Source organism: Mustela putorius, unplaced genomic scaffold (assembly GCF_011764305.1).
Source record: "Mustela putorius furo isolate JIRA1106 unplaced genomic scaffold, ASM1176430v1.1 tig00000460_pilon_pilon_pilon, whole genome shotgun sequence".
NCBI lineage: Eukaryota > Metazoa > Chordata > Mammalia > Carnivora > Mustelidae > Mustela > Mustela putorius.
The window spans coordinates 25,026,704-25,049,911 of NW_025421389.1; the positions used below are offsets into that span (position 1 = coordinate 25,026,704).

The 23,208-nt window shown below is 43.6% G+C and overlaps 1 protein-coding gene across 8 annotated transcripts in view; it reads left to right on the forward strand.

Moving 5' to 3' along the window:
* USP28 (ubiquitin specific peptidase 28) overlaps positions 1 to 21,361 on the forward strand; it is a 57,552-nt gene extending 36,191 nt beyond the window's left edge. For 5 of the 8 annotated variants that reach the window (XM_045080516.1, XM_004749862.3, XM_045080517.1 and 2 more), the window contains 15 exons: positions 2,208 to 2,303; positions 5,434 to 5,613; positions 6,788 to 7,008; positions 8,155 to 8,225; positions 9,525 to 9,753; positions 12,170 to 12,364; positions 12,971 to 13,110; positions 13,276 to 13,461; positions 14,508 to 14,603; positions 15,298 to 15,476; positions 15,581 to 15,659; positions 16,461 to 16,540; positions 17,055 to 17,178; positions 18,841 to 19,036; positions 20,123 to 21,361. In XM_045080516.1, coding sequence (XP_044936451.1) covers positions 2,208 to 2,303; positions 5,434 to 5,613; positions 6,788 to 7,008; positions 8,155 to 8,225; positions 9,525 to 9,753; positions 12,170 to 12,364; positions 12,971 to 13,110; positions 13,276 to 13,461; positions 14,508 to 14,603; positions 15,298 to 15,476; positions 15,581 to 15,659; positions 16,461 to 16,540; positions 17,055 to 17,178; positions 18,841 to 19,036; positions 20,123 to 20,298 — 2,248 coding nt within the window. In that variant the 3' untranslated portion in view covers positions 20,299 to 21,361. The remainder of the gene's footprint in view (positions 1 to 2,207; positions 2,304 to 5,433; positions 5,614 to 6,787; positions 7,009 to 8,154; positions 8,226 to 9,524; positions 9,754 to 12,169; positions 12,365 to 12,970; positions 13,111 to 13,275; positions 13,462 to 14,507; positions 14,604 to 15,297; positions 15,477 to 15,580; positions 15,660 to 16,460; positions 16,541 to 17,054; positions 17,179 to 18,840; positions 19,037 to 20,122) is intronic. The other 3 variants (XM_013054861.2, XM_013054862.2, XM_045080518.1) reach the window with 2 other exon arrangements.
* Positions 21,362 to 23,208: the final 1,847 nt, after the last annotated feature.

Consider the following 23,208-nt stretch of genomic DNA (forward strand, 5'->3'; position numbering starts at 1 on the left):
CCCACCCCCGGCCCTAGCAACCACCTGACTTGTTTCCTGGCCCTGTGCTTTTGCCATTTCTGGAATGTCACAAGAGTGGCGTTAGTATTCGGAACACACTCCGTTGTGGTTGTCTTCTCACACTGAGGACAGTGTGTTGGGAATTCATCCATACTGAGTCGTATTTCTCTGCAGTGATACTCCAGTGTCTTCCCATTCGCCAGTCGACAGACATTTCAGATGTATCTGATTTTAGGCTATTGTGAATAAAGCTGCTGTGAACGTTCACCCAAAGTCTTGGTATGGTTTTAGTGCTTCTGGGTAAAACACCTAGCAATGAGATTGCTGGGTTGTATGAAAAGTGTATGTTTAATAGTATAAGAATTTTCCAGCGTGCTTTCTAAAGTGGCTGTATGATTTTGCTTTCTCGCCAGCAGTGTAGAAATTTCCATTTGCTCCAAATCTGCTCATAATTGGAATCATCAGTCTTAAATTTTAACATTCTAGTGGGTTTGTAGGAATATTATATTTTTCTTTGGACATGTATCTGTCTGATAACTGTCAATGTTGAGCTTCTTTTCGGTGCTTAATTAATGGTCATTTGGCTATTTTCTTCGGTGAAGTGTCTTTTCAGATCTCTTGTCCATTTTTTAATTGGGTTGATTCTGTTCATCCTGAGTTGTAAAGAGTGAGTTCTTTGATAATGTTTTGGATACAAAACCACATAGTCCCCATCTGTGCTATCTCTTCCATTTTCTTATCAGTGTCTTTAGGAGACAACAGGTTTTTAGTTTTGATAAAGTCTAATGTATCAGTTTCTCTTTTGCAGAGTGTGTTTTTATATTTTAAGAGATCTTTGCCAACCCAAGGCCACAAAGATTTTCTTCCATTTCTTCTTCTAGAAATTATGTAATTTTAACTCATATATTCATATCTATGACCCATTAGGGTTTATTTTTATATATGTAGTATGAGATGAGGGCTTTTGTTTTTGTTTTTGTTTTTTTGTAGGGGAGGGATGGATGTCCAGTTATGCTTTCCCCCATTGAATTATCTTGGTACTTTTGTCAAAAATTAATTGAGCATGTAGTTGTGGGTCTATCTGAAGTCTCTGTTTTATCTGTTGTCTAATCTTAAACCTGTGAGTGGCACATTGTCTTGATTACTGTGGCTTTATTGTAAATCTTGGCATCAGATCATGTTAATTTTTCCTCAGAATTATTTTGGCTGTTTTGATCCTTTACATTTCTAGTAAATATTAGAATTAGCTTGTCAATTAACTACCTAGTAATTGTTGGGATTTTGATTGGCATTATGTTAAATCTCTAGATCAATTTGGGGAAACTATTTTGAATTATTTAATCCATGAACGTGGTATAGCTCCATTTATTTAAATCAATAATTTCTCTCAACATTGTTTTGTAATTTTTAGTATATAGGTCTTGCGTATGTCTGAGGAAATTTTTACTGAAGTAATTCATTCTTTAGATCTTCTAATGGTTTCTAAAAAAATTCTGCTTTCCATTTGTTTTTCACAAGTATACAGAGATGCAGTAGATAATTTCCTGCCCCTCTCTTTTTTAATTGACTTTATATCTTTTGACTTCACTAAACTCAGTTACTAATTCTAATGCATTTTTGTAAATTCTTTGGTCCCTTCTATGTAGACAATTATGTCATCTGCAACTAAGAGCAGTTTTACTTTTTCCTTTTCTATTTGTATGTCTTCCTTCCCTCCCTCCCTCCCTTGCTTCCTCCCTTTCTTACACTGGCCATGCCTCCAGTAAAACACTTAGTAGAAGAGACGAGAGTGGACATCCTTGCATTGTTGCTGATCTTAGGGGAAAAGCTTTGTCTTTCACCATTAAGTGTGATCTTAACCATATGTTTTCATAGATGCCCTTTGTTTGAGGAAGTTCCTTTGTATCCCTTGTTTGCTGGCACTGTGTGCCATTAATGCTTTTAAATATAAATTGTGTTTGGGGCACCTGGGTGGCTCAGTGGGTTAAGCCTCTGCCTTCGGCTCAGGTCATGGTCTCAGAGTCCTGGGATCAAGCCCCACATCGGGCTCTCTGCTTGGCAGGGAGCCTGCTTCCCCCTCCCTCTCTGCCTGCTTCTCTGCCTACTTGTGATCTCTCTCTCTCTCTTTCAAATAAATAAATAAAATCTTTTTAAAATAAATAAATAAATAAATATAAATTGTGTTTGTGGTGTTATCCTTTACTTAGGTACATGTACAAGAGCAAAGAGCTTATTCGAAGTAAGAGAGAGTGTATTCGAAAGTTGAAGGAGGAAATAAAAGTTCTGCAGCAAAAACTGGAAAGGTGAGTCATGACCCCTTTGTGCTTAGAAATGTGAAACAAAGATTAGAATGTTAAAACCAGATAATTTGCTTAAATTTAAAAATTAATTTGGATGTTAAGTATTAACTAGTGTGTTCAATAGAATAGCTAAGGAAAATTCTCTAAGCATGAAGCAGTCTGTATGAAGGGCCGGAGTATCCGTGGGTCAACAGTAGTCCCAAGGGCTCGTAGGACAGAGTCACACAGGTCAGTCCCCGGGAGTGTTCTGAGTTAATAGCCTTTACTTTTTCTACTCTCCTCGTTGTCATCCTCACACACACGAGAGAGGTAACCATCACGGTACTGCAGTCCCTCTGTCTCGGGAAGGCATTTTCTTAAGGATCTGGGAAAGCTAAAAACAAAAACAGTGCTGTTCTACCCGGAGCAGGTGCAAAATGACTCAAAGGGCTGACCGTTGTGACACAGACAAAGTCCTCCCTCTCGTGGAGGAATCTTTCCCTTTTTGTCAATTCGTTTCCCACTGACTGTTTCCTGCAATCACCCCATGACTTTCTAAGGAGGAATCAATGTAATTTCTTTCTAGTAAAGATCGATCCCATTGATTTAGCATTTAAGAAGGAAATCCCATATAACGTCAATGGCTTTTTCCCCTTTATCCATTTCAGTGTTGCTGTGACCACCACCGCTCCTCTACCCACTCCATTGTGTGGGTCGTTTGTTTCTGTGAGAGACAGCACTTTCTCTACCAGCCCAAGGTAGACCCTGCTCCTATAGGTCCCTATCTCCAGCTTCCTGTCTCTCACGTGGGAAGAACTTGTCCAATGTGTTCAGTGATCAATTCTCTGGTTGTCTTATATAGACTTAAGCTGAGGATTGATTCTTCAAATACCATCCTGGAAGTGATTTACAGGACTCTACTTGTGGCTATATTTTACTTTTAAGGTTTTAGTGGTGGCTTGTAAGATTGGAAAAATATAATTGTTTTTATAGAACCAAATATACCTGATGTATTATAACTTAGAAAAACTCAATCTGCCAGTACCCAATAGGGTGTTCTGACTTTAAATTTTAAAATAGAGTATAGGAACATTTCCTATAGTATGATACTACTTTAAAAATAAATAAATAAAATGACTTTTAAGAGACACCTGGCTGGCTCAGCCAGTAGAGCATGTGACTCTTGATCTCGGGGTTGTAGGTTTAAGCCCCATGTTGGGCGTAGAGATTACTTAAAATAAAAGCTTTGAAATAAGTAAATAAATAAATAAAACAACTTTTAAAATCTCAAATAATTTTATTTGGGTAGTTTAAAAAAACTGCTTATCTAAGTGTGACCTGCTCCTGGGAAGATATACACAAACTGGTAGTGGTTACCAGTAGGTAGTGGAACCAAGATGGGAGTGGGTGACTTTTATGATCTGTTTTACACTCTTTTGTATTTGAGTTTTTGTACCAGGCAAATACATTATTTTTATCAGGAAACAAAGGTTCACCATTTCTTCCCTAGGATACCTTGATATAATAGAAAAATGAGATTTCTTGTATATAGTGTAGACATCTTTTTTAAAGTTACTTTTGCTCAGATTCTACTAACTGCATATAGATGCAGCCTTCTATGAAGCAGTGTGTCTAAAGGAATTAATTCAGTAGAACAGGACAATGATTATATCAGAAAATTAAAGCCAGGTTTTTTAGAGGAACATTTTTTCCTGAAGTTGCATTACTAGTATTGTATGAAAGTGTTAAAGGGCTGGTTGGTTGTAAATGATGACATGTGATCTTATGGCCTATTGTGTCTGTGCAGCATTTCTAGTAAGAAATATTTGCTTTGGTCCAGGCCAGTCATGTGTAAATTAGTTCTTTCCACAAACCTGTATGCTTCTGAAGGCCATGTCTGTGGTATAGACTGGAGGTTCACAGCCTGTCCTATAGAAGTTCACTGGGGGTGGGGAAGACAGTGGGTGGGTAGGATGTGGAAGAAGATGTCATGGAGAAACTAGATCTCCAAAGGTAGGCAGTTTACTTAGATACACCGATAGTAGCTGAAGTAAAGACAAGAAAATGCATCTAAGGAACAGTATGGTTTTCTAAGTTTCCTCTGAGTTGACGTATTTGACATCCTTTTCAGGGAAGGCCACCACTCTCTACAACAGCCAGCTGCTAATTCTACCTCTCCTTCAAATTAGTGAGGATGAAGTGTCTTTGCTCTCTACCCTCTAACATGTGGTTGACTTCAAACTGCATTGTACTTTATTTCCACTGGTATTCTCATTTCACAATGTCCTTTTTGATATGGACACAGTTTTCTTTCTTCCTAGTTCTGTACTTTTTTCTTTCTTTTCAAGTGCCTCCCTATCCCTTTGTAAGTGGAACCCCATAATTAGAGGATTCACCTGACCCAGCCAGTGAACTAGTACTATTTAAATGCTGTCCCCTCTAGTGAATTACAGAGTTCATTAAAGTTCATATTTTTACTGAATCTCACATGTGCTGGTAATGACAGAATATTGGATAGTATTAAAATAATTTGTTAATTATTTTGGTTACATATTGAAGATATGTATTATTTACTAATCCCAAAGAAATCTTCAGTAATTTGTGACTGGGCTAGGCTGTTGAATGAATGCATGAATAATAGGGTACTAATAAGGACCTTACAAAAGAAAGATTTGCCAGTTTTCTTCAACTCTATCCTTTGTGAACACCTACTTTTCATTTCCAGCTTTCTCTCATTATTCTTAATTTCCAAGTAGGGGTCTTAAGGGTAGCAAAGAATAGAGCCTCGGGTACCTTTATACCAGCGTGATTTTCAGATTTGCCTACTGCTAATATATCTGTTTTCCTTTAAGAAATAGAATTTACTTTTTTGGCCAGAGCCTAGAATGTGACAAGCTATCAAGAGAGAGCTTTGACATCACTTCAATTAGGCGCCCATTTGAAATGTTTTCTGCCAGATGTAAACCCGTGGACTTGCCAGTTTTTACTTTTGTAGAGAATTCTCGCCTTATGGACTGTTGGACGCATTGCCTACTGCACAGCCTTCGGGAGTAAGCCTGTGCGTGGGGTCCACGTGGTAGCAGAGGGTCTGTAAGCGAGCCGCAGGGTGCCAGACAGACTCGGCCAGTAGAGCGCCATTGTCTTTGCCTCCTAGGTACGTGAAGTACGGCTCAGGCCCAGCTCGGTTCCCGCTCCCTGACATGCTGAAATACGTTATTGAATTTGCGAGTACAAAACCGGCCTCGGAAAGCACCGCGTCTCAGAGTGATGCTCACACAATGTTACCGCTTTCATCAGCACACTGCCCGGTTTCTGACCTGGCATCCGAGGAAAGGTAATGAGAGCAGAGGTTTAAAGTAGTGCATCTGGCGCAGGGCGGGGCGCCTGGCTGGCTTACTCGGGGGAGCATGCCCCTCTTGATCTCGGAGTTGGGAATTCAAGCCCCATGTTGGGTGTGGAGATGACTTAAAAATAAAATCTTCACAGCAAAAAAAAAAGATGGTACACATTGGGGTCTTTGTGTAATTTGAACTGTGCCCCATCTTCCCACCACAAAAGGTTCCCCCCATTAGAGGGCAAGGGCTATGAGTTCTTGGTCTTAAAGGAAAACGTTTACCGCCCACATAGGTGGGAGTGTTCCTGATTCCCACCAGGGCACTCACTTGTCTTACCCACAGGATGGGTGGGATTATTTCAGAGGCTTCTTGAACTATCTGCAGTGGTGTTCGAGCCCCACCAAGCGTCCCTTGGTTTGAACCAGCTATAAGCTAGCTGCCACCCAGGGATTGCCCCCCATTCACACACCTGCTGAGAAGGATGCTCTACCAAGTCAACCTCAGGGAAAGATTTATTCCTGAGTAGACAATTAAAACATGTTCAAGAACTGGCAAGACGTTGAAGAGGACAGCCAAGAGGGGCTTACTTGGCAAGGAACCGGGAAGCCAGGTCACATGAGCCCTCTGATTCTCTCCCAGTTCAGATCAGATTGGCTGTATGTGTCCTGTCTAATAAAATCACTAGAACCCACTGGGAAAGAGTCCGTGCTTCACGTATGTTGCTTCCATGTATTTTATTCAGTCGTCTGCATCAGGGAGACTCTGTAGTGATGCCTTGATTCTGCCAGTCCCGTCCTGTCTTCTTTGAACTCTTCCTTCACATCCCTTCTTGGAAGTGATAAGAGCATAAATCATAGACTCAGATCTGGGTTTAAATCCCATAATTTACTAGCTAGGTGAGCTTGGGTAAGTTGTTTAATTACCTAAACCTTAGGTTCGTAACTAGTGAACTAGGCATGATAATAGTATCTGCCTAAGAAGCAACTAGTGTTAAATAAGATGATGCATATAAACGCGTGGTTTGGCTCGGGTTTGGCTCGGCTCCTTTCTAGAGCAAATACGCACTACATTATAGCAGTACTTTTCCATACGGCAGTTAGCATTACAAAGTACACTGAGGCCAAGGCATATTTTGGAAATTATCATGTGAATGCGATTTTTATCTTTCTTCAGTTCAAGTAAAGAAAGCTCTTCTCCGGATGTTGAAGGTACCTTTTCTTCTCCTGAAGATTCTCTGCCCAAGTCTAAGGCAATGAATAAGCCACTTGTATCTTCCCGGTCTTCCATGGAAATGCCGGCCCAGCCAGCTCCTCGGACCGTTACAGATGAGGAGATAAACTTTGTTAAGACCTGTCTTCAGAGGTGGAGGAGTGAGATTGAACAAGATATACAAGGTTGGCTCTTTTAAAGCTTGTTGGACAATGACTCTTTCCCTTTCTGCTGGAAGTTAGGCATAGATGATGGAGAGGCACGACTCGGGAGTTGGGAGGCTTCTGGACTTTGAGTTCCTCCCATCATACAACTGCGGAAAGATCCCTCCTAGAAACCCTCCTCAAAATTTCTGGGAACTCTTCCAGGACTCTTAGACACTCACAATCACCTTCAGCTGGAATTTTTCTAAACCTTCTGATTTCTGTTCCTGTGGCTTATGTGAACTCTGGCTTTAGCTGACCTGAACTTAAAATTTAGCTCTCGTAGATTTCCACGTTTATGAATCTTGTCTGTATGAAGCAGGTTTTCTTGGAGGCTGATGAGGCAGAGAGTGTTCGAGCAATGTACACGATGTAAGATAGAATTATTCAGCAGCCTTCTGTTTTTTGTATTTTTAAATATTTTATTTATTTATTTGACAGACAGACCACAAGTAGGCAGAGAGGCAGGCAGAGAGAGAAGAGAAAGCAGGCTCCCAGCTGAGCAGAGAGCCCGATGGGGGGCTCGATCCCAGGACCCTGAGATCATGACCAGAGCTGAGGGCAGAGGCTTTAACCCACTGAGCCACCCAGGCACCCCTCAGCCTTCTGTTTTTAAAGGTCCTTTGGCCTCATTGTCCTGTTGCTCAGACTCTCCCTCCTTCCCTTTCTTTTATCTAGGGAGCTAAATAAATAAATAAAATAATCCGATCAGTCAAACTAAATAAATCATCAAATCCAGCTTTCTCCCATGTTCTCATCACAGAAATTTTGCCCTGCCTTTTGCTCTGCCTTCTCCTCTCAGGTCCCGTCTCAGGGACATACATTTTACACCCAACCTGACCCACGAAGGTCTTTTTCTAAATGGAGATTATTTCTTTTGGAGGAAATTTTGGTGCCAATTATAAGAGATACTTTTTTAAACCGTTAATGGAATTAGGTTAAACTAAAAGTCTTCGTAACCTAAAGCACTAGCTGCTTGGAAGGCCTCCAGTCCTTTTTGGTTATGAAGTGAGGCTGAAATTGTCAGAACCCCGAGAAGCGGTTCTCTTTGCTTGACCGAAGCACCCCATGTGGCATGGAATGACGTCATTTTAACTAAGTTTGTTTGTGTGTGTGTGTTTTTAACAGATTTAAAGAACTGTATTGCAAGCACTACCCAGACTATGGAGCAGATGTACTGTGACCCTCTCCTTCGGCAGGTAGGATGCTTATCGATGGGAAGGTAGTCAAGGCATGTCCTCATGTGCGGACGTAGACCGGAAAGAAAAGTGAATAGTTTTCTCTGAGACTGTATGGGAACCTCCCTGAGTTAAAAGAATAAACTTAGGACAGAAATAGGTATTTTTCTGTTTATTTTTAGGCCAAAACAAGGATGTCTCGTCTACTAACAATAAAATTTAAGACATATTTGTTTTGATTCTGCCACCTGCTATTTTTTCATGCAGTAGAAAGGTTTGCTGTCAAGCATTAAGAATTTCTCATCAAGTGGTCCTTTAAGTCATGCAGTGGGGAAAATCCCCACCAGGGATGGTACCCACCCTTGCCAAAGTTTTGTCATCCGCGGCGATGCTTTGCTTAGCAGCATGCTTTCAGGCTTTGTTTCCCTGAAAACTCCAGAAGGGAATGTGGTTAAGGCAGAAATTCTTACTGTCCAAATACATTTTTGTTGGGCATACATCGTGCGCATGGAGGGGAAAGGATGCCGCCATCCTGAGCACAAGCGCCCACTGGCTTCCATGTGCGTGGCAGGTAGTGGAGAACCCTGTCTGCTGCCAGGTCTTACGGAGGCACTGCAGGGACATGCCCTGTAAATCCTGGGTTTTCTCCATTTGCTCTTCTGTATCATTTCAGAAATGTCCCCACCAGAAAAACCTGTCAATGTACTGATTGAATGCAGGTTGAACTTGATTCTCTGGCCGATTTGCCTTCTTATTGTCAGCACCTACTTGGCACCTAAAGCTTTGCTCTGTTTTCTCCATATTGAAAAAAACAAATGCTTTTCAATTGCTGAAACCAACAAGTATGGAGTTAAAAGGGTCCTCGCCCCAGATAGGTGGATGGATCATTGGGCAGAAGAAATGTAGGGACCATATGACTGGTTCGTGATGAAATGTGCCAGCTTGAAATTTGGTATAGACCAAGAGAGTGCAGTACATGTTTCCCAACCTGAGTGGTGAAGGTGATTTCTAAATTCAGATAAACTGAGTTTGGACTTGGAGGGATAAATTGGTCTGCGTTATCTTTGACTTTAGATCTGTGACCTTAGGAAATTAAAGAGTCATCGAGTAGGTCAGGAATTGAAACATAATTGGTAGATTCCAGGACTGTGTTTCTGTTAGTTCACATTGAATCGTCAGGATGCTTCCCTTAGCCCCATACCAAGCATGTGTATAGTCAGTTTTCTTATTGGATGGGTGATGGTAAGTTTGGATATTAATGACCTAAAACATCCTTTACTTTGCTTCATCTGACTCTGGACTGTGTCTTCTGCCCCACAGGTGCCTTATCGCCTGCACGCTGTTCTTGTTCATGAAGGGCAAGCCAACGCTGGACACTATTGGGCTTATATCTATAATCAACCCCGACAAGTCTGGCTCAAGTACAATGACATCTCTGTTACTGAGTCTTCCTGGGAAGAACTTGAGAGAGATTCTTACGGGGGCCTGAGGAACGTTAGTGCCTACTGTCTCATGTACATAAACGACCAGCTACCTCACTTCAGTGCAGGTAAAAATAGCCTGGTAGAAGCCCTCCTCACAGAAGGGAATGCTCTTATAGTTTTGTTTTTGGTTTTTTAGATTTTATTTATTTATTTGACAGAGAGAGATCACAAGTAGGCAGAGAGGCAGGCAGAGAGAGAGAGGAAGAAGCAGTCTCCCCGCGGAGCAGAGAGCCCGATGCGGGACTTGATCCCAGGACCCTGAGATCATGACCTGAGCCGAAGGCAGAGGCTTAACCCACTGAGCCACCCAGGCACCTGCTCTTACAGTTTTTAAGAAAAAATTTAGACTGTGGGGCACCTGGGTGGCTCAGTGGGTTGAGCCTCTGCCTTCGGCTTAGGTCATGATCCCAGGGTCCTGGGATCAAGCCCCACATCAGGCTCTCTGCTTGGTGGAGAGCCTGCTTCTCCCTCTCTCTCTGCCTGCCTTTCTGCCTACTTGTGATCTCTCTCTCTCTCTCTGTCAAATAAATAAATAAAATCTTAAAAAATTTAAACTAGAATTTACTATAAAATAATAATGCATTTAAAAAATACAGTATAAAAGAGAATTAAAAAAAATAAGTTTGCATTCCTACTCCCCCATCTTGGACTTGGCATGTGTTCATTCTTAGGTTTCTTAGGGAGTATTCAGGAAGTGTTCTGGGCAGATGCTAGATTTTATTTACTGATATGTGTCCTTGCCCCATTTTTCCCCCCAAATGGGATATTTTACTCTGCTATCCTACATCTTTTTCATGTGTATTAGAAATCTCTATATTTTTATAAATAGAACCGGCTCCTTCTTTTTAACACCTGCATCGTAATTCCATCGCATGGAATATGTATGTAATTGATTAAGCCAGCTTCCCATTGATAGACTTTTATGTTGGCGCGAGTTTTTTTTTTTTTCCCCTTTTTTAGTGAAATCCTCGTGCATAGGTTTTCGCACTCTTTGAGAATAGCTAAATTTTACGAGTGGCTTTGCCTGAACAATTTCATCCTTCTCATAATACTACTAATTCTCAGAGCAATTATCATTAGCATTTATATTGGAACTTTTCCTCTTTACTACAGGCTTTCAAATTTTATTTCTCTAATAACTTACAACCCTAAAAGACAGGGTGGGAATTTTTATTACCTACTATGTGCCGGCTGACGTGTTCTATGCGTTCACAGTCCTACAGCCAGGGAATGAATGGCAAACCCAAGATCCAGAGCCGGTTCTGACTCCAGATTCTATGTTGTCGTACATTTGCCTTGTTCTCTCTTCCTTTCATGTTTTCTGGGAAAGGTCTGGTGGCCAGCATTTCACATCTGAGATCCTGGAAGGCTTTTTCTTATCCTATTCAAACTGTCCTGGGCTGAATAAGTACAGAAACACAGAAGGCATTTGGTCCAGGCAGTGCATTGTGTTTCTGATCTGCTGGTGTGGCTGGGGGACAGGGGATAGACAGAATGACCACTTAGCAGTAACTGAGCCTCCTAATTGCATCTTTGCAGCTCCAGAGCAGGGACAGCTGCCTGTGGGAGTTGTACAAATGACCAGACTATTGTTGGTAGTCAATAGGAGCCTTGCTACTACACGTATGCTTCATTTTTGCACTATAGAAACAGATAAATGGAAACTATCATTTGCTTAATGGAAAGACTAATTATAGGCACCCAGGAAATGGATGGCTTTTTCTACTGTAGACTTCTTGTCTTGATTTAGTCATAGGCTTAGAATTAAAATTTAGGGGCACCTGCCTGGCTCAGTCGGGAGAGCATGCGACTCTTGATCTCAGGGCTGTGAGTTCAAGCCCCACGTTTGGTGTAGAGATAACAGAAATAAAATCTTAAAAAAAATGAGATTCCACATGTCCGTGATATTCTTGCCATTTTTCATCCAGGCCTTTAATTATCCGCCAAAAATTATTATTTACCATCTAACTGTTGTATCACATTGCTTTCTGGTAGCACTCACTTGTGGGGGAACTGGAGGCAATATAAAGGTCTTGGAATTCATCTCTAACCATCTGGGGATGGACATTCTTATCAGTAACAGTTGTAGTGGTTACATTGATAGAACTGTTCAGCTTGAAATTTCCAGATCTAATGATTTTTTTGTATTTCCAAATGTTCTGTCCGTTCTTGCTATCTTGCCAGTGGTTGGCCTCTATTCCGAATCCCTGCTTTCTGTTAATCAATTGTTGATTGATTGATTCATTCCTTCAATAGGTATTCCTACTTGCTAATCTGCCAGGCACTGTTACTGGTGTGGTGTGACTGTTGGCTTTATGTTGTCCCTGCTTCTGACGGATTATGTATGTGCGTATTTTTCACATGGAGTAAGAAAAAGGACAAAGCGTCTTACTTCCTTCTTTCTAGAGAGGACCTTCTGATTCCTTGTGACCTTTTGCTGGATGGCGCTGCCTTTCAACTCTGTCTCTGTTCTTGTCTCAGAGGCAGCCCCGAGCGAATCGGATCAGATGTTAGGAGAAGTGGATGCGCTGTCTGTTGAACTGAAGCATTACATCCAGGAGGATAACTGGAGGTTTGAGCAGGAAGTCGAGGAGTGGGAAGAAGAGCAGTCTTGCAAAATCCCTCAAATGGAATCCTCCAGCAGCTCAGCATCACAGGATTTCTCTCCATCCCCAGGTGCAGAGGTCGGAGGTGGGGGGCAGGGGGTCTCTGCGAGCCTGTGGTCTGGTAGGCTCCACCCTGCCCTTCCTGAGCCCAGCTCTGGGGCTTCAGCCCAGGGAGGGCCTGCCACAGTCTGCACGATGTCTAGTTCAGGCGTAGCTGGTGTTGCACGACCTGCAGAGGAACTACGGCTTCAGGATGTCCTTTCTGATGAGCAGACATGTATTAGCAAAACGAGCTCCCTGTATTTTCCCTTGGTTAGTTTTCAGGGTTTCCCAGGCTGTAGGAGAAGCTGTGATAGGATGAATAAGTAGACTCTGTGAAAACTCTTCTCTGAAGATAATCTTCCTAACAAAGGCCATTTGTGGGAAGGCTTCACTGACCTAAAACAACAGGACAGTCAGGAGCCCGTTAAACTTTCCGGAACCATCACTGCATCCTTGATAAAGTGGACGTGTCTTTGAGTCCCTCATTTCTGGAGAACGTCTGCCCTGGATTCTGTTTTAAAAGTTCTTTAGAAGGGCTGTAGATGAAGCTTTGTATCTGTCTTGCTTGCCTTTTACAGTGTTCTAGAGGTTGTTTATCATCAGACACTAACCCCTCTGTCCCGTTCCTTATCAGAGCCTTCGGCAGCCTCCTCGCACGGAGCCCGCTGCTTGGCGTCGGAGCACGCGGTGATTGTCAAGGAGCAGACGGCGCAGGCCATTGCCAACACCGCGCAGGCCTATGAGAGGAGCGGCGTCGAGGCGGCACTGAATGAGGTGACCAGCGGGCCACCCCCATGCGGGTGGGCAGGAGGGGTGGGCTCGCAGCAGAGACCCCCAGTCTCTCACGTTTCCGTTACTCTGTGTCTCAGCTGCATTTAACCGGTCGCTCTTTCTTTCTCCTGTTTTTTCTTACTCTCTCTCTCCATTCTACTGCCACAGCTTAAGGAAGCTGAACCCAAGAAGCCCATGCCCCCGGAAACAACCCTTGCAGAGCAGTCAGAGCAGCCCCCAAAGGCGAAGGACGCAGAGTCTGCCGCCCCGCCTAGTTCTGAGGCGTCTGAAGTCGAGATCCCCAGTGTGGGGAGGATTCTGGTTAGAGCTGATGCAGATGGATATGATGAGGAGGTACAGAGACGAGTGCAGGACTCCGCCGTCTCTCCAGCCTTCTTTCCTTCCCACCTGACCCCATATGCTTGGCCAAGGTGTCTGGCAATAGTTAATATGGGAACAAATAATGAATAGGAGGGCCCGCCTGGTTTTAACCTCAGCTACGTCTTGTAAAAGCTCGCATGGTTCCCAGCGGATGCTGCCCCTGGTATCTGTCTGCCCAGGCGTATACTGATGGAGGCACTGCAGGTGCTAGGTGGCTCAGAAACATAGCACTTGGTTCCTTTCTTGGTATTTTGAGGGGAAAAAAATGCCTTTTAAATTAGGAACCTCTGACTTTGGTAATATTAGTCCATTGTTTTTCCTCCAAATCTAAAATTCCCAGTTGTCTAGTGGGCCAAACAAATGAAAAGTTGCTTTTAATCCTAAAGCTGAAGTTGCTTTTAATCCTAAAACTTTCAGAAGAAGCTGTGGGATCCCAAGTTACTTATGGTCGGTCCCCTTTACGGTGGCACTGCACAAGACAATCGTGAATCCTGTCCCGCAGGGTTCTGTTTCTTCCTGTGGGATTTTTTTTCTCCAGATCATTGAAAGGTTTTGACTTTATGAAGTTGTATTTGTATACCACCCAATTTCCAGACTGTTTTAAAAGTACCGATCATTTTAGTAAAACTCTGAAATAATTGTGTCCTAGGCAAGACAGCCAAATTACAGAACCCTGTTGCCTTTCTCACGGGGAACACTTCCTGGGAGAGCGATCATTTAACTTGATTCTTTAGCAGTGCCGTTTGTAAATATTCTCCGATGTCCCTCTTTATTTATCTGCTTACATTAGCGTTTGTAGGAATAGCTCTTCCCGGGCAGGGTCTGGCCGTGGTGCACAGGGACAGGGCTGTGGGGGGGTTGTGGGCACAGGAATGTGAGTCTGGGCTGGCGGCAGGTGCTGGTCCCGGGCTCACAGCCACTCTTCCCTTCAGCAGCCTGCCTGCCTTTCTTCCATTCAGTCTTCTCTTGAACTTTTTTCTCTCCTTTTTCTCTCTGTGTTTTGTGCCTTCTTGTGGTAGGTGATGCTGAGCCCCGCCATGCAAGGGGTCATCCTGGCCATAGCTAAAGCCCGTCAGACCTTTGACCGAGATGGGTCTGAAGCAGGGCTTATTAAGGTATCTCTTTTTAAAAATCTAATCCTTATACCACAGGTATCATAGTAACAGGGACTGAATTTTATTAGATGGTAAGAGAAAAATGAGATGAAGAATGTTGTCCCTTAAAGTAACACCCAAAACTCTGTTGCCTGCCACCTAAGGGACAGCCCTCTCATGGTACCAATAGCGCCTCCCCTCGATGCTAACGCAGCGTTGGTGAGTTGTGCTGAACTAAGTTAGGCCCCACCTAGAGAGCTTGCTGTTGTCCTTAGGAAATATCTATTAATAAAACTGGGAAGGAGACATTGTCTTTATGGTTTGGGAGCCATAATACAAGAAAGTAGGCCATGCTTTTTAAGGCACCTCAATAAAATTTAAGGTGCTTGAATAAATTGCATTTATGTGCATTTTAAAAATTCCAGTCCTCAGGACTCAAGGATACTAATTAAAACTAAATATTTGTTTTTCTTAGAGCCTTATGAGAAAAACGAATTTCTCCCAAGTGTAGTACATCGTTGGCACCACAGGAGTTCTGTCTCTCATGGAATGTAAACATCTTACGGATTCCGTGGTTGCCTCTGTGATTCCCCAATATGAGTTTCTTGGAAGTCTCCTTGGAGTTATGAGAACCTCTGTAGCGCACAGGCATCTGGTTCTATGAACAGAAGCCCTGAACATGCCCTGTTCTGATCACCAGTCTTGCCCTTCCCAGGCATTCCATGAAGAATACTCCAGGCTCTACCAGCTTGCCAAAGAGACACCCACTGCTCACAGCGACCCTCGGCTCCAGCATGTGCTGGTCTACTTTTTCCAAAATGAAGCGCCCAAAAGAGTAGTAGAACGGACCCTCCTGGAGCAGTTTGCAGATAAGAATCTTAGCTATGATGAAAGGTGAGACGAATCACCCACCGCTTCTGGGTTGGGCCCAGTGACCGGCTCTGACAGGGAGGTGGCGCCCTGCCCTGCTCACGGCCTCTGACCCTTGTGCCACACAGATCCATCAGCATCATGAAGGTGGCGCAAGCTAAACTGAAGGAGATTGGTCCTGACGACATGAATATGGAAGAGTACAAGGTGAAGTCTTTTCTTTAAGTCTGCAAAACAAAAACATGAATTCTTGAGGCCAGACTAACAATTTCACGTCATCACAGACTGCCTTGCCCCCACAACCCCCCAAAAAACAACTGGGTGAGAAGAGGTAAATGATGTTTTCTGACCCTCAGAATAACCAGTTTCTTTGTCCATTCTTCCATTAGAATAAATTAACCCTTTATTTCCTTTTAATACCTACTTTAGCCTTGGATCTAGGAAATCAAATTCTTGATTTGTGGTTTTGGTTTGTTTTAAAATAATACCTTCTGAATAATTCTATATTTGAAGTGAAATTTCCATGCATTAAAATGTGTGGAAAAATACAAATTTCCCAAAAAAGCCTTGTGTTATGAGTAACACAGTGCTCTGTGACACCTCGGGGTACCCCAGCACCTGCCGAGCTGAGGGCTATTGTAGGCGATTGGAATAGCCTTGTCCTTCTGAGTTCCCTGCATGCACGTGTTCTTGTGAGACCGTGACAGGCATCTGTTCAGACCAGAGCTGCAGGACTTTGACAGGGTTACTGGAAATTAAGATGATATATTCTAAAGCTCACGTGAAGTAAACATGTCTGTTTCTCAGAGGAAGTAACAGGTCCCTGAAAATGAAGGTCAGCAGTGGGCTTACATCGTGAATGGTCAATACATCATTATCGAAAAGCTTTCGTGTTTGTGGTTTTCGTGCTTAATAAGCATTTGTATGGCACGTAACACTGACCACAGTGGCAAGTGAGGGAATCGTTTATGGTGACCATAGTTGCTAATGGCATTCATTCCTTTTCAGAAGTGGCATGAAGATTATAGTTTATTTCGAAAGGTGTCTGTGTATCTCCTCACAGGCCTGGAACTCTACCAAAAAGGAAAGTATGTGGGCCTTTTACGTCTCTTGGATTATTGGTCAGGGCGCTGTTAACAGATCCCCAGCTGGGAGTACTGAGAACCGTAGCCGTACCTCCCCTCCCTTGCCTCATGCACCAGGGCACCTCTCCTTTTCCCGCTGTTTCACTAAGCATCACACGTGGTTTTTCATCCTTCACGTAGTGATGGATATGGTGGTAAAGATACGTAATGGCCAGATTTTCCTTTTGAATAATGAAGATGAACCCAGAAAATGAATTTTAGAGTCACAATGGACCTTAGTAAACATGCAGTCCCCTTCTTTAGAGTTGAGGAAAACGGAAGTGCAGGAAGTTTCATGAAGCACTTTGACCAGTTTGCAGAAGAGCCGAGAGTGGCCGCCATCTTTGGCTCTCAGGCTTTTCCCAGCGTACCGCGCTGCCTCTGTCCTTGGGGGCTTCCATTAACTGCCACCTTGTAAATATTTGCTCTTGGGGGGACAGAGAGGTCAAAGCCCTCAATTGATCTGCCGTTTTCTCAGGTACCAAGAGGCGCTCTCCTACCTGGTCTATGCGTATCAGTGCAACGCCGCTCTCCTGATGAAGGGGCCTCGCCGCGGGGTGAAGGAGTCGGTCATCGCTTTATACCGAAGAAAATGCCTTCTGGTATGTATTGTCGGTAGAACCTGACAATTTTTTTTTTTAAGATTTTATTTCTTTACCTGACAGAGAGATAGAGATCACAAGCAGGCAAAGCAGCAAGCAGAGAGAAGGGGGGGAAGCAGGCCCCCAGCTGAGCAGAGAGCCTGATGTGGGGCTCGATCCCAGGACCCTGAGATCATGACCTGAGCTGAAGGCAGAGGCTCAACCCACTGAGCCACCCAGGCGCCCCGCGATTTGTATTAGTTTATTGTCTTCACCTCTGTTCCTTGAAGCCACAAAGAAATACAACTTAAAAAATAGAATAATCTTCAATAACTTTTAGATTTTTCTCAACTCTTCAGAGTAGTCGTACATTGAAACAGATGATTTTAAGTTACTTAAATGAATCAGTCTTCTTCGACCCCTGGTTGAAGTTAGGGTGAGAATCAGTTTGTGTTTTCCTTTTCCTGGGCCCTTCTCGGACATCTGCAATACGGTGTGTATCATCATATCGCTGCTCTACCGCATCGTGAGCTCGTTGAGCACAGACCCTGTTCTTTGGCTGTTTTCTCTGTAGCTGGCACATCAAAGCGAGCAACGGATATGTGTTGAAGGAATGCAGTGTTTTTTCTGTGTTCTATGCAGTGTTCCCTGCTAAGCTACTAGATGAGAATTTTAGTAGCTCCTGAGATATTTCATTGTTTTTTTAAATGGTATAAACCCTAAGAACTGGTTCTGCTGTTCTGTTACTATCACTGTCGCACAGCACTGGAGGTCTGGCCTGGCCTCACTTGCATTTGGCTGTCACGGGGAATGGCAGACCCATATTCTGTCAGTCTAGCAGATGGGTTATACATGTGCTGGTCCTTCAGAGAACTACAGCGCGCTGGCTGGCCCTTAGAATGTGAGCTGCCCTGGGCCTCCCTGCCGCCTGGCAGGATTGCCTGTCCTGTGAAGAGTGCAGCCAGCATTTCTGCCCCTGCCTTGCTACTACCAAATGGAGGAGGTTAAGTCATGACATTCATTCATCTCAAGGGCTTCCTTTTCTGACGTGTATGTTGAGTTCTGTATCAGTTCTAGGGCGTGGCAGGACATTTTGAAGCTGGAAAAAGGGCCTGGTAGATTTGATGGATCTGAACTTTATTATGCTGTAAATCCCCAAGTACAGATTATGTCCGGAATGTCCTGCTCATCTTCTGCTGGTCAGTGGTAATAGTGATTGAGGTTCTTCCCATCACTGGCTCACAATCCCCAGTGTGCCTGTGAGTCCCTCAGGGAGCTCTCTGTGGCGCTGCTCCCCAGACTCTCGGACCAGAGGCTGGGGAGGGGCCTGGGCACCAGCGTGTGCTCTGCAGGTGTTTCCGAGCTCAGTGGAGATTGGCAGCTATTGAATAAAGCTTTATAGTAGAAGCAAGTGGTAGGCGAGACCTTGACTTGGAAGTTTGGGTAAGTGGGTCACGAACTTTGCTGCATTAGAATCACCTCGGGAGCTTTTTTAAAAAATCCCAGTGTCCTGGTCACCTGCTCGCCAATCAAATCAGCATGTCTGGGGTGGGGCGTCCGTAGTCTGTGGCGATTCCCAGGCAGTATGCAGTAAAGTTTGGGAACCACTTGTTTAGGCTCTTCTAAAATAGGTATTTATCTTTTTCAGATTGTTTTTCCCCCCACTCTGCTTTTTCCCTGTAGGAGCTGAACGCCAAAGCAGCTTCTCTCTTTGAAACAAACGACGACCATTCTGTAACGGAGGGCATTAATGTGATGAATGAGTTGATCATTCCCTGCATTCACCTTATCATTAATAACGACATCTCCAAGGATGACCTACATGCCATCGAGGTCATGAGAAACCACTGGTGCTCTTACCTCGGGCAAGACATCGCTGGTAGGTTATGGTTGGCACTTGTGATGATTTATGTGGCTCTTCAGACTTTTAGAAATTCCAGTGTTTTCACTCTGGCACTGGTTCTCAAACCTTTTTGAAGGCTTATTGATGTGTGTCAGTGAGTTAAGAGTGGCTCTGCTCTAGTGAAACAAGGGGTAGGATCCTGGACCTCAGTCCCTCTCAGCTTCTCCTTACCTCCCCCCTGGCTGCTGAAACACCCCCATAGACAGTCTGCAAGCCTGTTTGATAAAATGATTCCTCTTTGGGGATGTCACACCTTCTGCCAGAATCGAAACTCTGTAGCTTAGAAATCAAAATCTATTTATGTAACTTGATGACTTGGTGGGGCCATAACTAAATTTTCCAGTGACTTGAAGTTGCAAGACAGAGCGTGGTTACTAATTACGAAGCCCTCAAGGTTCATAAAATGAGAAATGGAATGGCTTAGCTTGTCCAAAACATTTTGGAGAGGGAGCCTAAAACTAGTCATTTTTAGGTGAGTTCTGGTCGCCTTAGAAAGTTGGTCTGTGTTCTAATATGAAGCCTCTTTGTCCGTTCCTCACCGACGTAATGATATTGTATTGACATCTTGAGTATTCATGTTTATAATATTGAGTGGAAAATTCTATGATTAGTAGTTAGGAATTTCTATTTAATGTCTTCAGTTTTCCTTTAGACTCTCTGTGACACGTAGCTTTACTTACAGCGCCATGCGTATGCTCCTGTGTTTTAATCATTGAAAGGAGATGACACCATTATATTTATGGCATAGAGTATCTTATCCACTTTCTCAAGTTTTAAAAGGATGGATTAGAAGGCCTGTCAGTGAAATGAATATTTAGTGTTTTCCTGCTACATATCACATGGTTTAAAGCAGTGACCTAACGCTTTGGTATATCTGGCAAGTAGTCTTTACTCCTGGTTTGAAGTGAAGGAATCATTTGTTGTTAGCTGGCCAGCATGATGCTTTGACCTTTGAGGCTGGGGAATGAATGGGCTCTAGGGAAGACCTGGCTGCAGACTTAGCTGTTTTTTACTCAGAGACCTGCTTCGCTGTGTACATAACGATCCCTTTTCCCTCCACAGAAAATCTACAGCTGTGCTTAGGAGAGTTTCTACCCAGGCTTCTGGATCCTTCTGCAGAAATCATTGTCTTGAAGGAGCCTCCGACCATTCGACCCAATTCTCCCTATGACCTTTGTAGCCGATTTGCAGCTGTCATGGAGTCAATTCAGGGGGTTTCAACTGTAACAGTGAAATAAGCCCCCTCGGGGTCAAGACCCAGTTTGGTTTGCGGCGGCCTGTTGCACAGAAGTCTGTTGTCACAGTGTTTCCCTGGGGGAGGGATTAAGCGGGAAAGTAAGATTCAGATCCAGACCCCAGCCATGCTCTGCGTGTAAAGAAGGATTGAAAATAAAATTGCACTTTTTAGGTAAAGAATCAGAAAAGCAATTTCACTAAAAAAACACAAGAACCGTTGTATATTAAGGTATTGAATTATGTCAGAAGACCTGAAATGCCTCCTGAGCCTGCAAGCGTGCTTGGGCTTCGGTAAGCCTCTTGCCACTTTTAAAATTATCCCGAGGCATAAATATTTTTGACAGTGGAATAGAAGGGTGATCGTCAGAACCTGAACCCGATGAACAGCTACTAGTTATTTTATCAAACACAGGTGACATCTGAAAGTTCTTAACGGCAAGAGATGAGAAGTCTCTGCCTGTCTCTTGACAGGAGATGGCAGTGGGTTGCTGATGAACTGCCAGCCTCACATGTGGGTAGAAACACAGGGGCGCGTGGCAGCAGGATGCTGCAAAGTCAAAAGAAAGCTGCCTTTCCCCTCCTCTCTCTCTCTCTTATTTTATATTTCTCAATAAACCAGAAAACCTCACACTCAGTCCCGAGTGAAAGAAAGCAAAGCACTAAGGACAGTAGACGCAACGGCGTGGTAAAACGTGATCGAGACAGGAGAGCGCTGTGAGCGTTGGTCCCCATTTCAGTGAAATCTCCTAGTGTCCAAAAATTGTCAACAACAGATGTCTAAGGCTGCTGCTGGCCTGAAAGAACATTTGGATGCCCCACCCCCTCCCCCACCCCCGTTTTTGCTTTGAAAAGATAAGGGCTGTGGGTTTGTAAAAAGAAAAAAAAGTATCTATATATATGTATATGTAGAGAGAAAACTATCCCCAACTGACCATTTTTAAAAGGCTCCAGATTGGATATTGTGTTTTAACCAAATTTTAACATGAATGAGGGAAGAGCTGGTAGGAAGAACACTTGATACAACTATGCAGATTTTATAAATGTGCAATAAAAGTATTTGTTGTACCTTTGGTGTGTGCTATGGCCTTCATTTAAACATACTTCCGGAACTAGGCAGACTCCGTAAGCATTTTAAAGTTTTACTTCTTTAGAAGAGAAAAGCAGAGGAAAGTGTTCAGAATCTTGATGGGGGAGAGTGACTCTTGGGCAGCACCTAGTGGTGGATGGTGTCTTCCCTCCCATTTGCCAGTTGCAATGCTTATAAGTCTATCTACTGTTTAATTTATAGAATTTGTTTTTTTTTAAGATTTCATCTATTTATTTGACACAGAGAAAACTTAAGCAGGGGGAGCAGCAGGCAGAGGGAGAGGGAGAAGCAGGCTCCCCGCTGAGCAGGGAGCCAAATGTGGGGCTCCATCCCAGGACCCTGAGATCATGACCTGAGCCAGAGGCAGACACTCAACCACTCAAACGACTGAGCCACACAGACACCCCTGTGATTTGTAGAATTTAGGAGGGAAAAAAGTTATTCTCTTAAGGTGGACTTTCTTACGTTTTGACTAATTTGTGGTGGGCCATCTTTTACAGAATTTCAGAAGTGCTTTTGCGTTTCAGAGCTCACTGCAGAGATAATTGTCTCATGGGAAATTGATCAGTTTTCTTACTTTTGATTTGATTTGCTACTTAAGCTTCGAGTACCACCATTTGCTGTTCCCTTTCTCATCTCTGTCATGACTGAGTGCTGTGCACAGTTAAATTGTTTGGCTTCATGTAGGAGTCCTGCGATGCTGGTGGGGACTGGTTTGTCCAAGGTCCTAGATGTTTTAAGGAGCAGAGCCAGGATGCTAAGTCTTGGTAGTTTGCGTTCATGGCCTTTTAACAACTGCTCAGCTGCTCTCAGTAGTCAGGAAGAATATTTTGCTCGGGTGCCTGGGTGGCTCAGTTGGTTGGGCGACTGCCTTTGGCTCGGGTCATGGTCCCAGAGTCCTGGGATCAAGTTCCACATCGGGCTCACAGCTCCACGGGGAGTCTACTTCTCCCTCTGACCTTCTCCCCTCTCTCTTATTGCTCTCATGCTCTCATTCTCTCTTGCTCACTCAAATAAATAAAATCTTTTGCTCTGTACCTTCGCACATTTGCTACTTCCTGGTCAGCTGTTGGGAATCTATAGTTGACCAAGAAAGGAACAGATGGCCATTTGTATGTGTGGTTTGGGCACTTCAGACCCGCAGGAGGAGTGCTGAGGAGTCCTTTCTCCTCACATCTGCTGGCTGCTTTAGGGACAGCCTGGTTTCTTAAGGAGTCCACAAACTGCCTCAGGGTAAGCAGGGTTTTTACCTGTTTGAAGGATCACCAAAAAGGATGAGGGCCAGGTGGAGTTGGGGGGGTGTGTGGGGAAGAAACCTACCAGACTCTTAACCTAAAATGTTTCAAGGGTTTATCAGGACACTTGACCTCAGCGTAAATTCCCTTGACACGGGGGTTAGACTTCCTGTGGCTTGCTGGAATCACAACCTGCTTCTGTTTGGATTTGTTAGCTCCTCTAAGAACTCCAAGCTGTATAAACTCGTTTTTACCCTCCCTGCTTTAAGAAAGAATTGTGAGAGGAAAGACACAACAGTTTCACAAAATGAATGAACCGGAGGCAAGGCCTGAGGAAGGCTGATGAAACAGCTGGGATCGAAGGAGAGATTCACGGGAGCAGAGTTTAGCCATTTTCATTGCTTGGTTTATTGCTCTTTCTTTATACGACTATACCTTACAATTTATTCTGCTAGCTGTCATTTGAATTCTTTCCAGTTTTTTGTCTACTACCCATAATGCTGCTAAGAGTATTCATGTGCATGTGTTTCAACGCCCACACGAAGGCATTTCTGTCATGGAACTGTGAGCAGGATTGTTGGGTCATACGG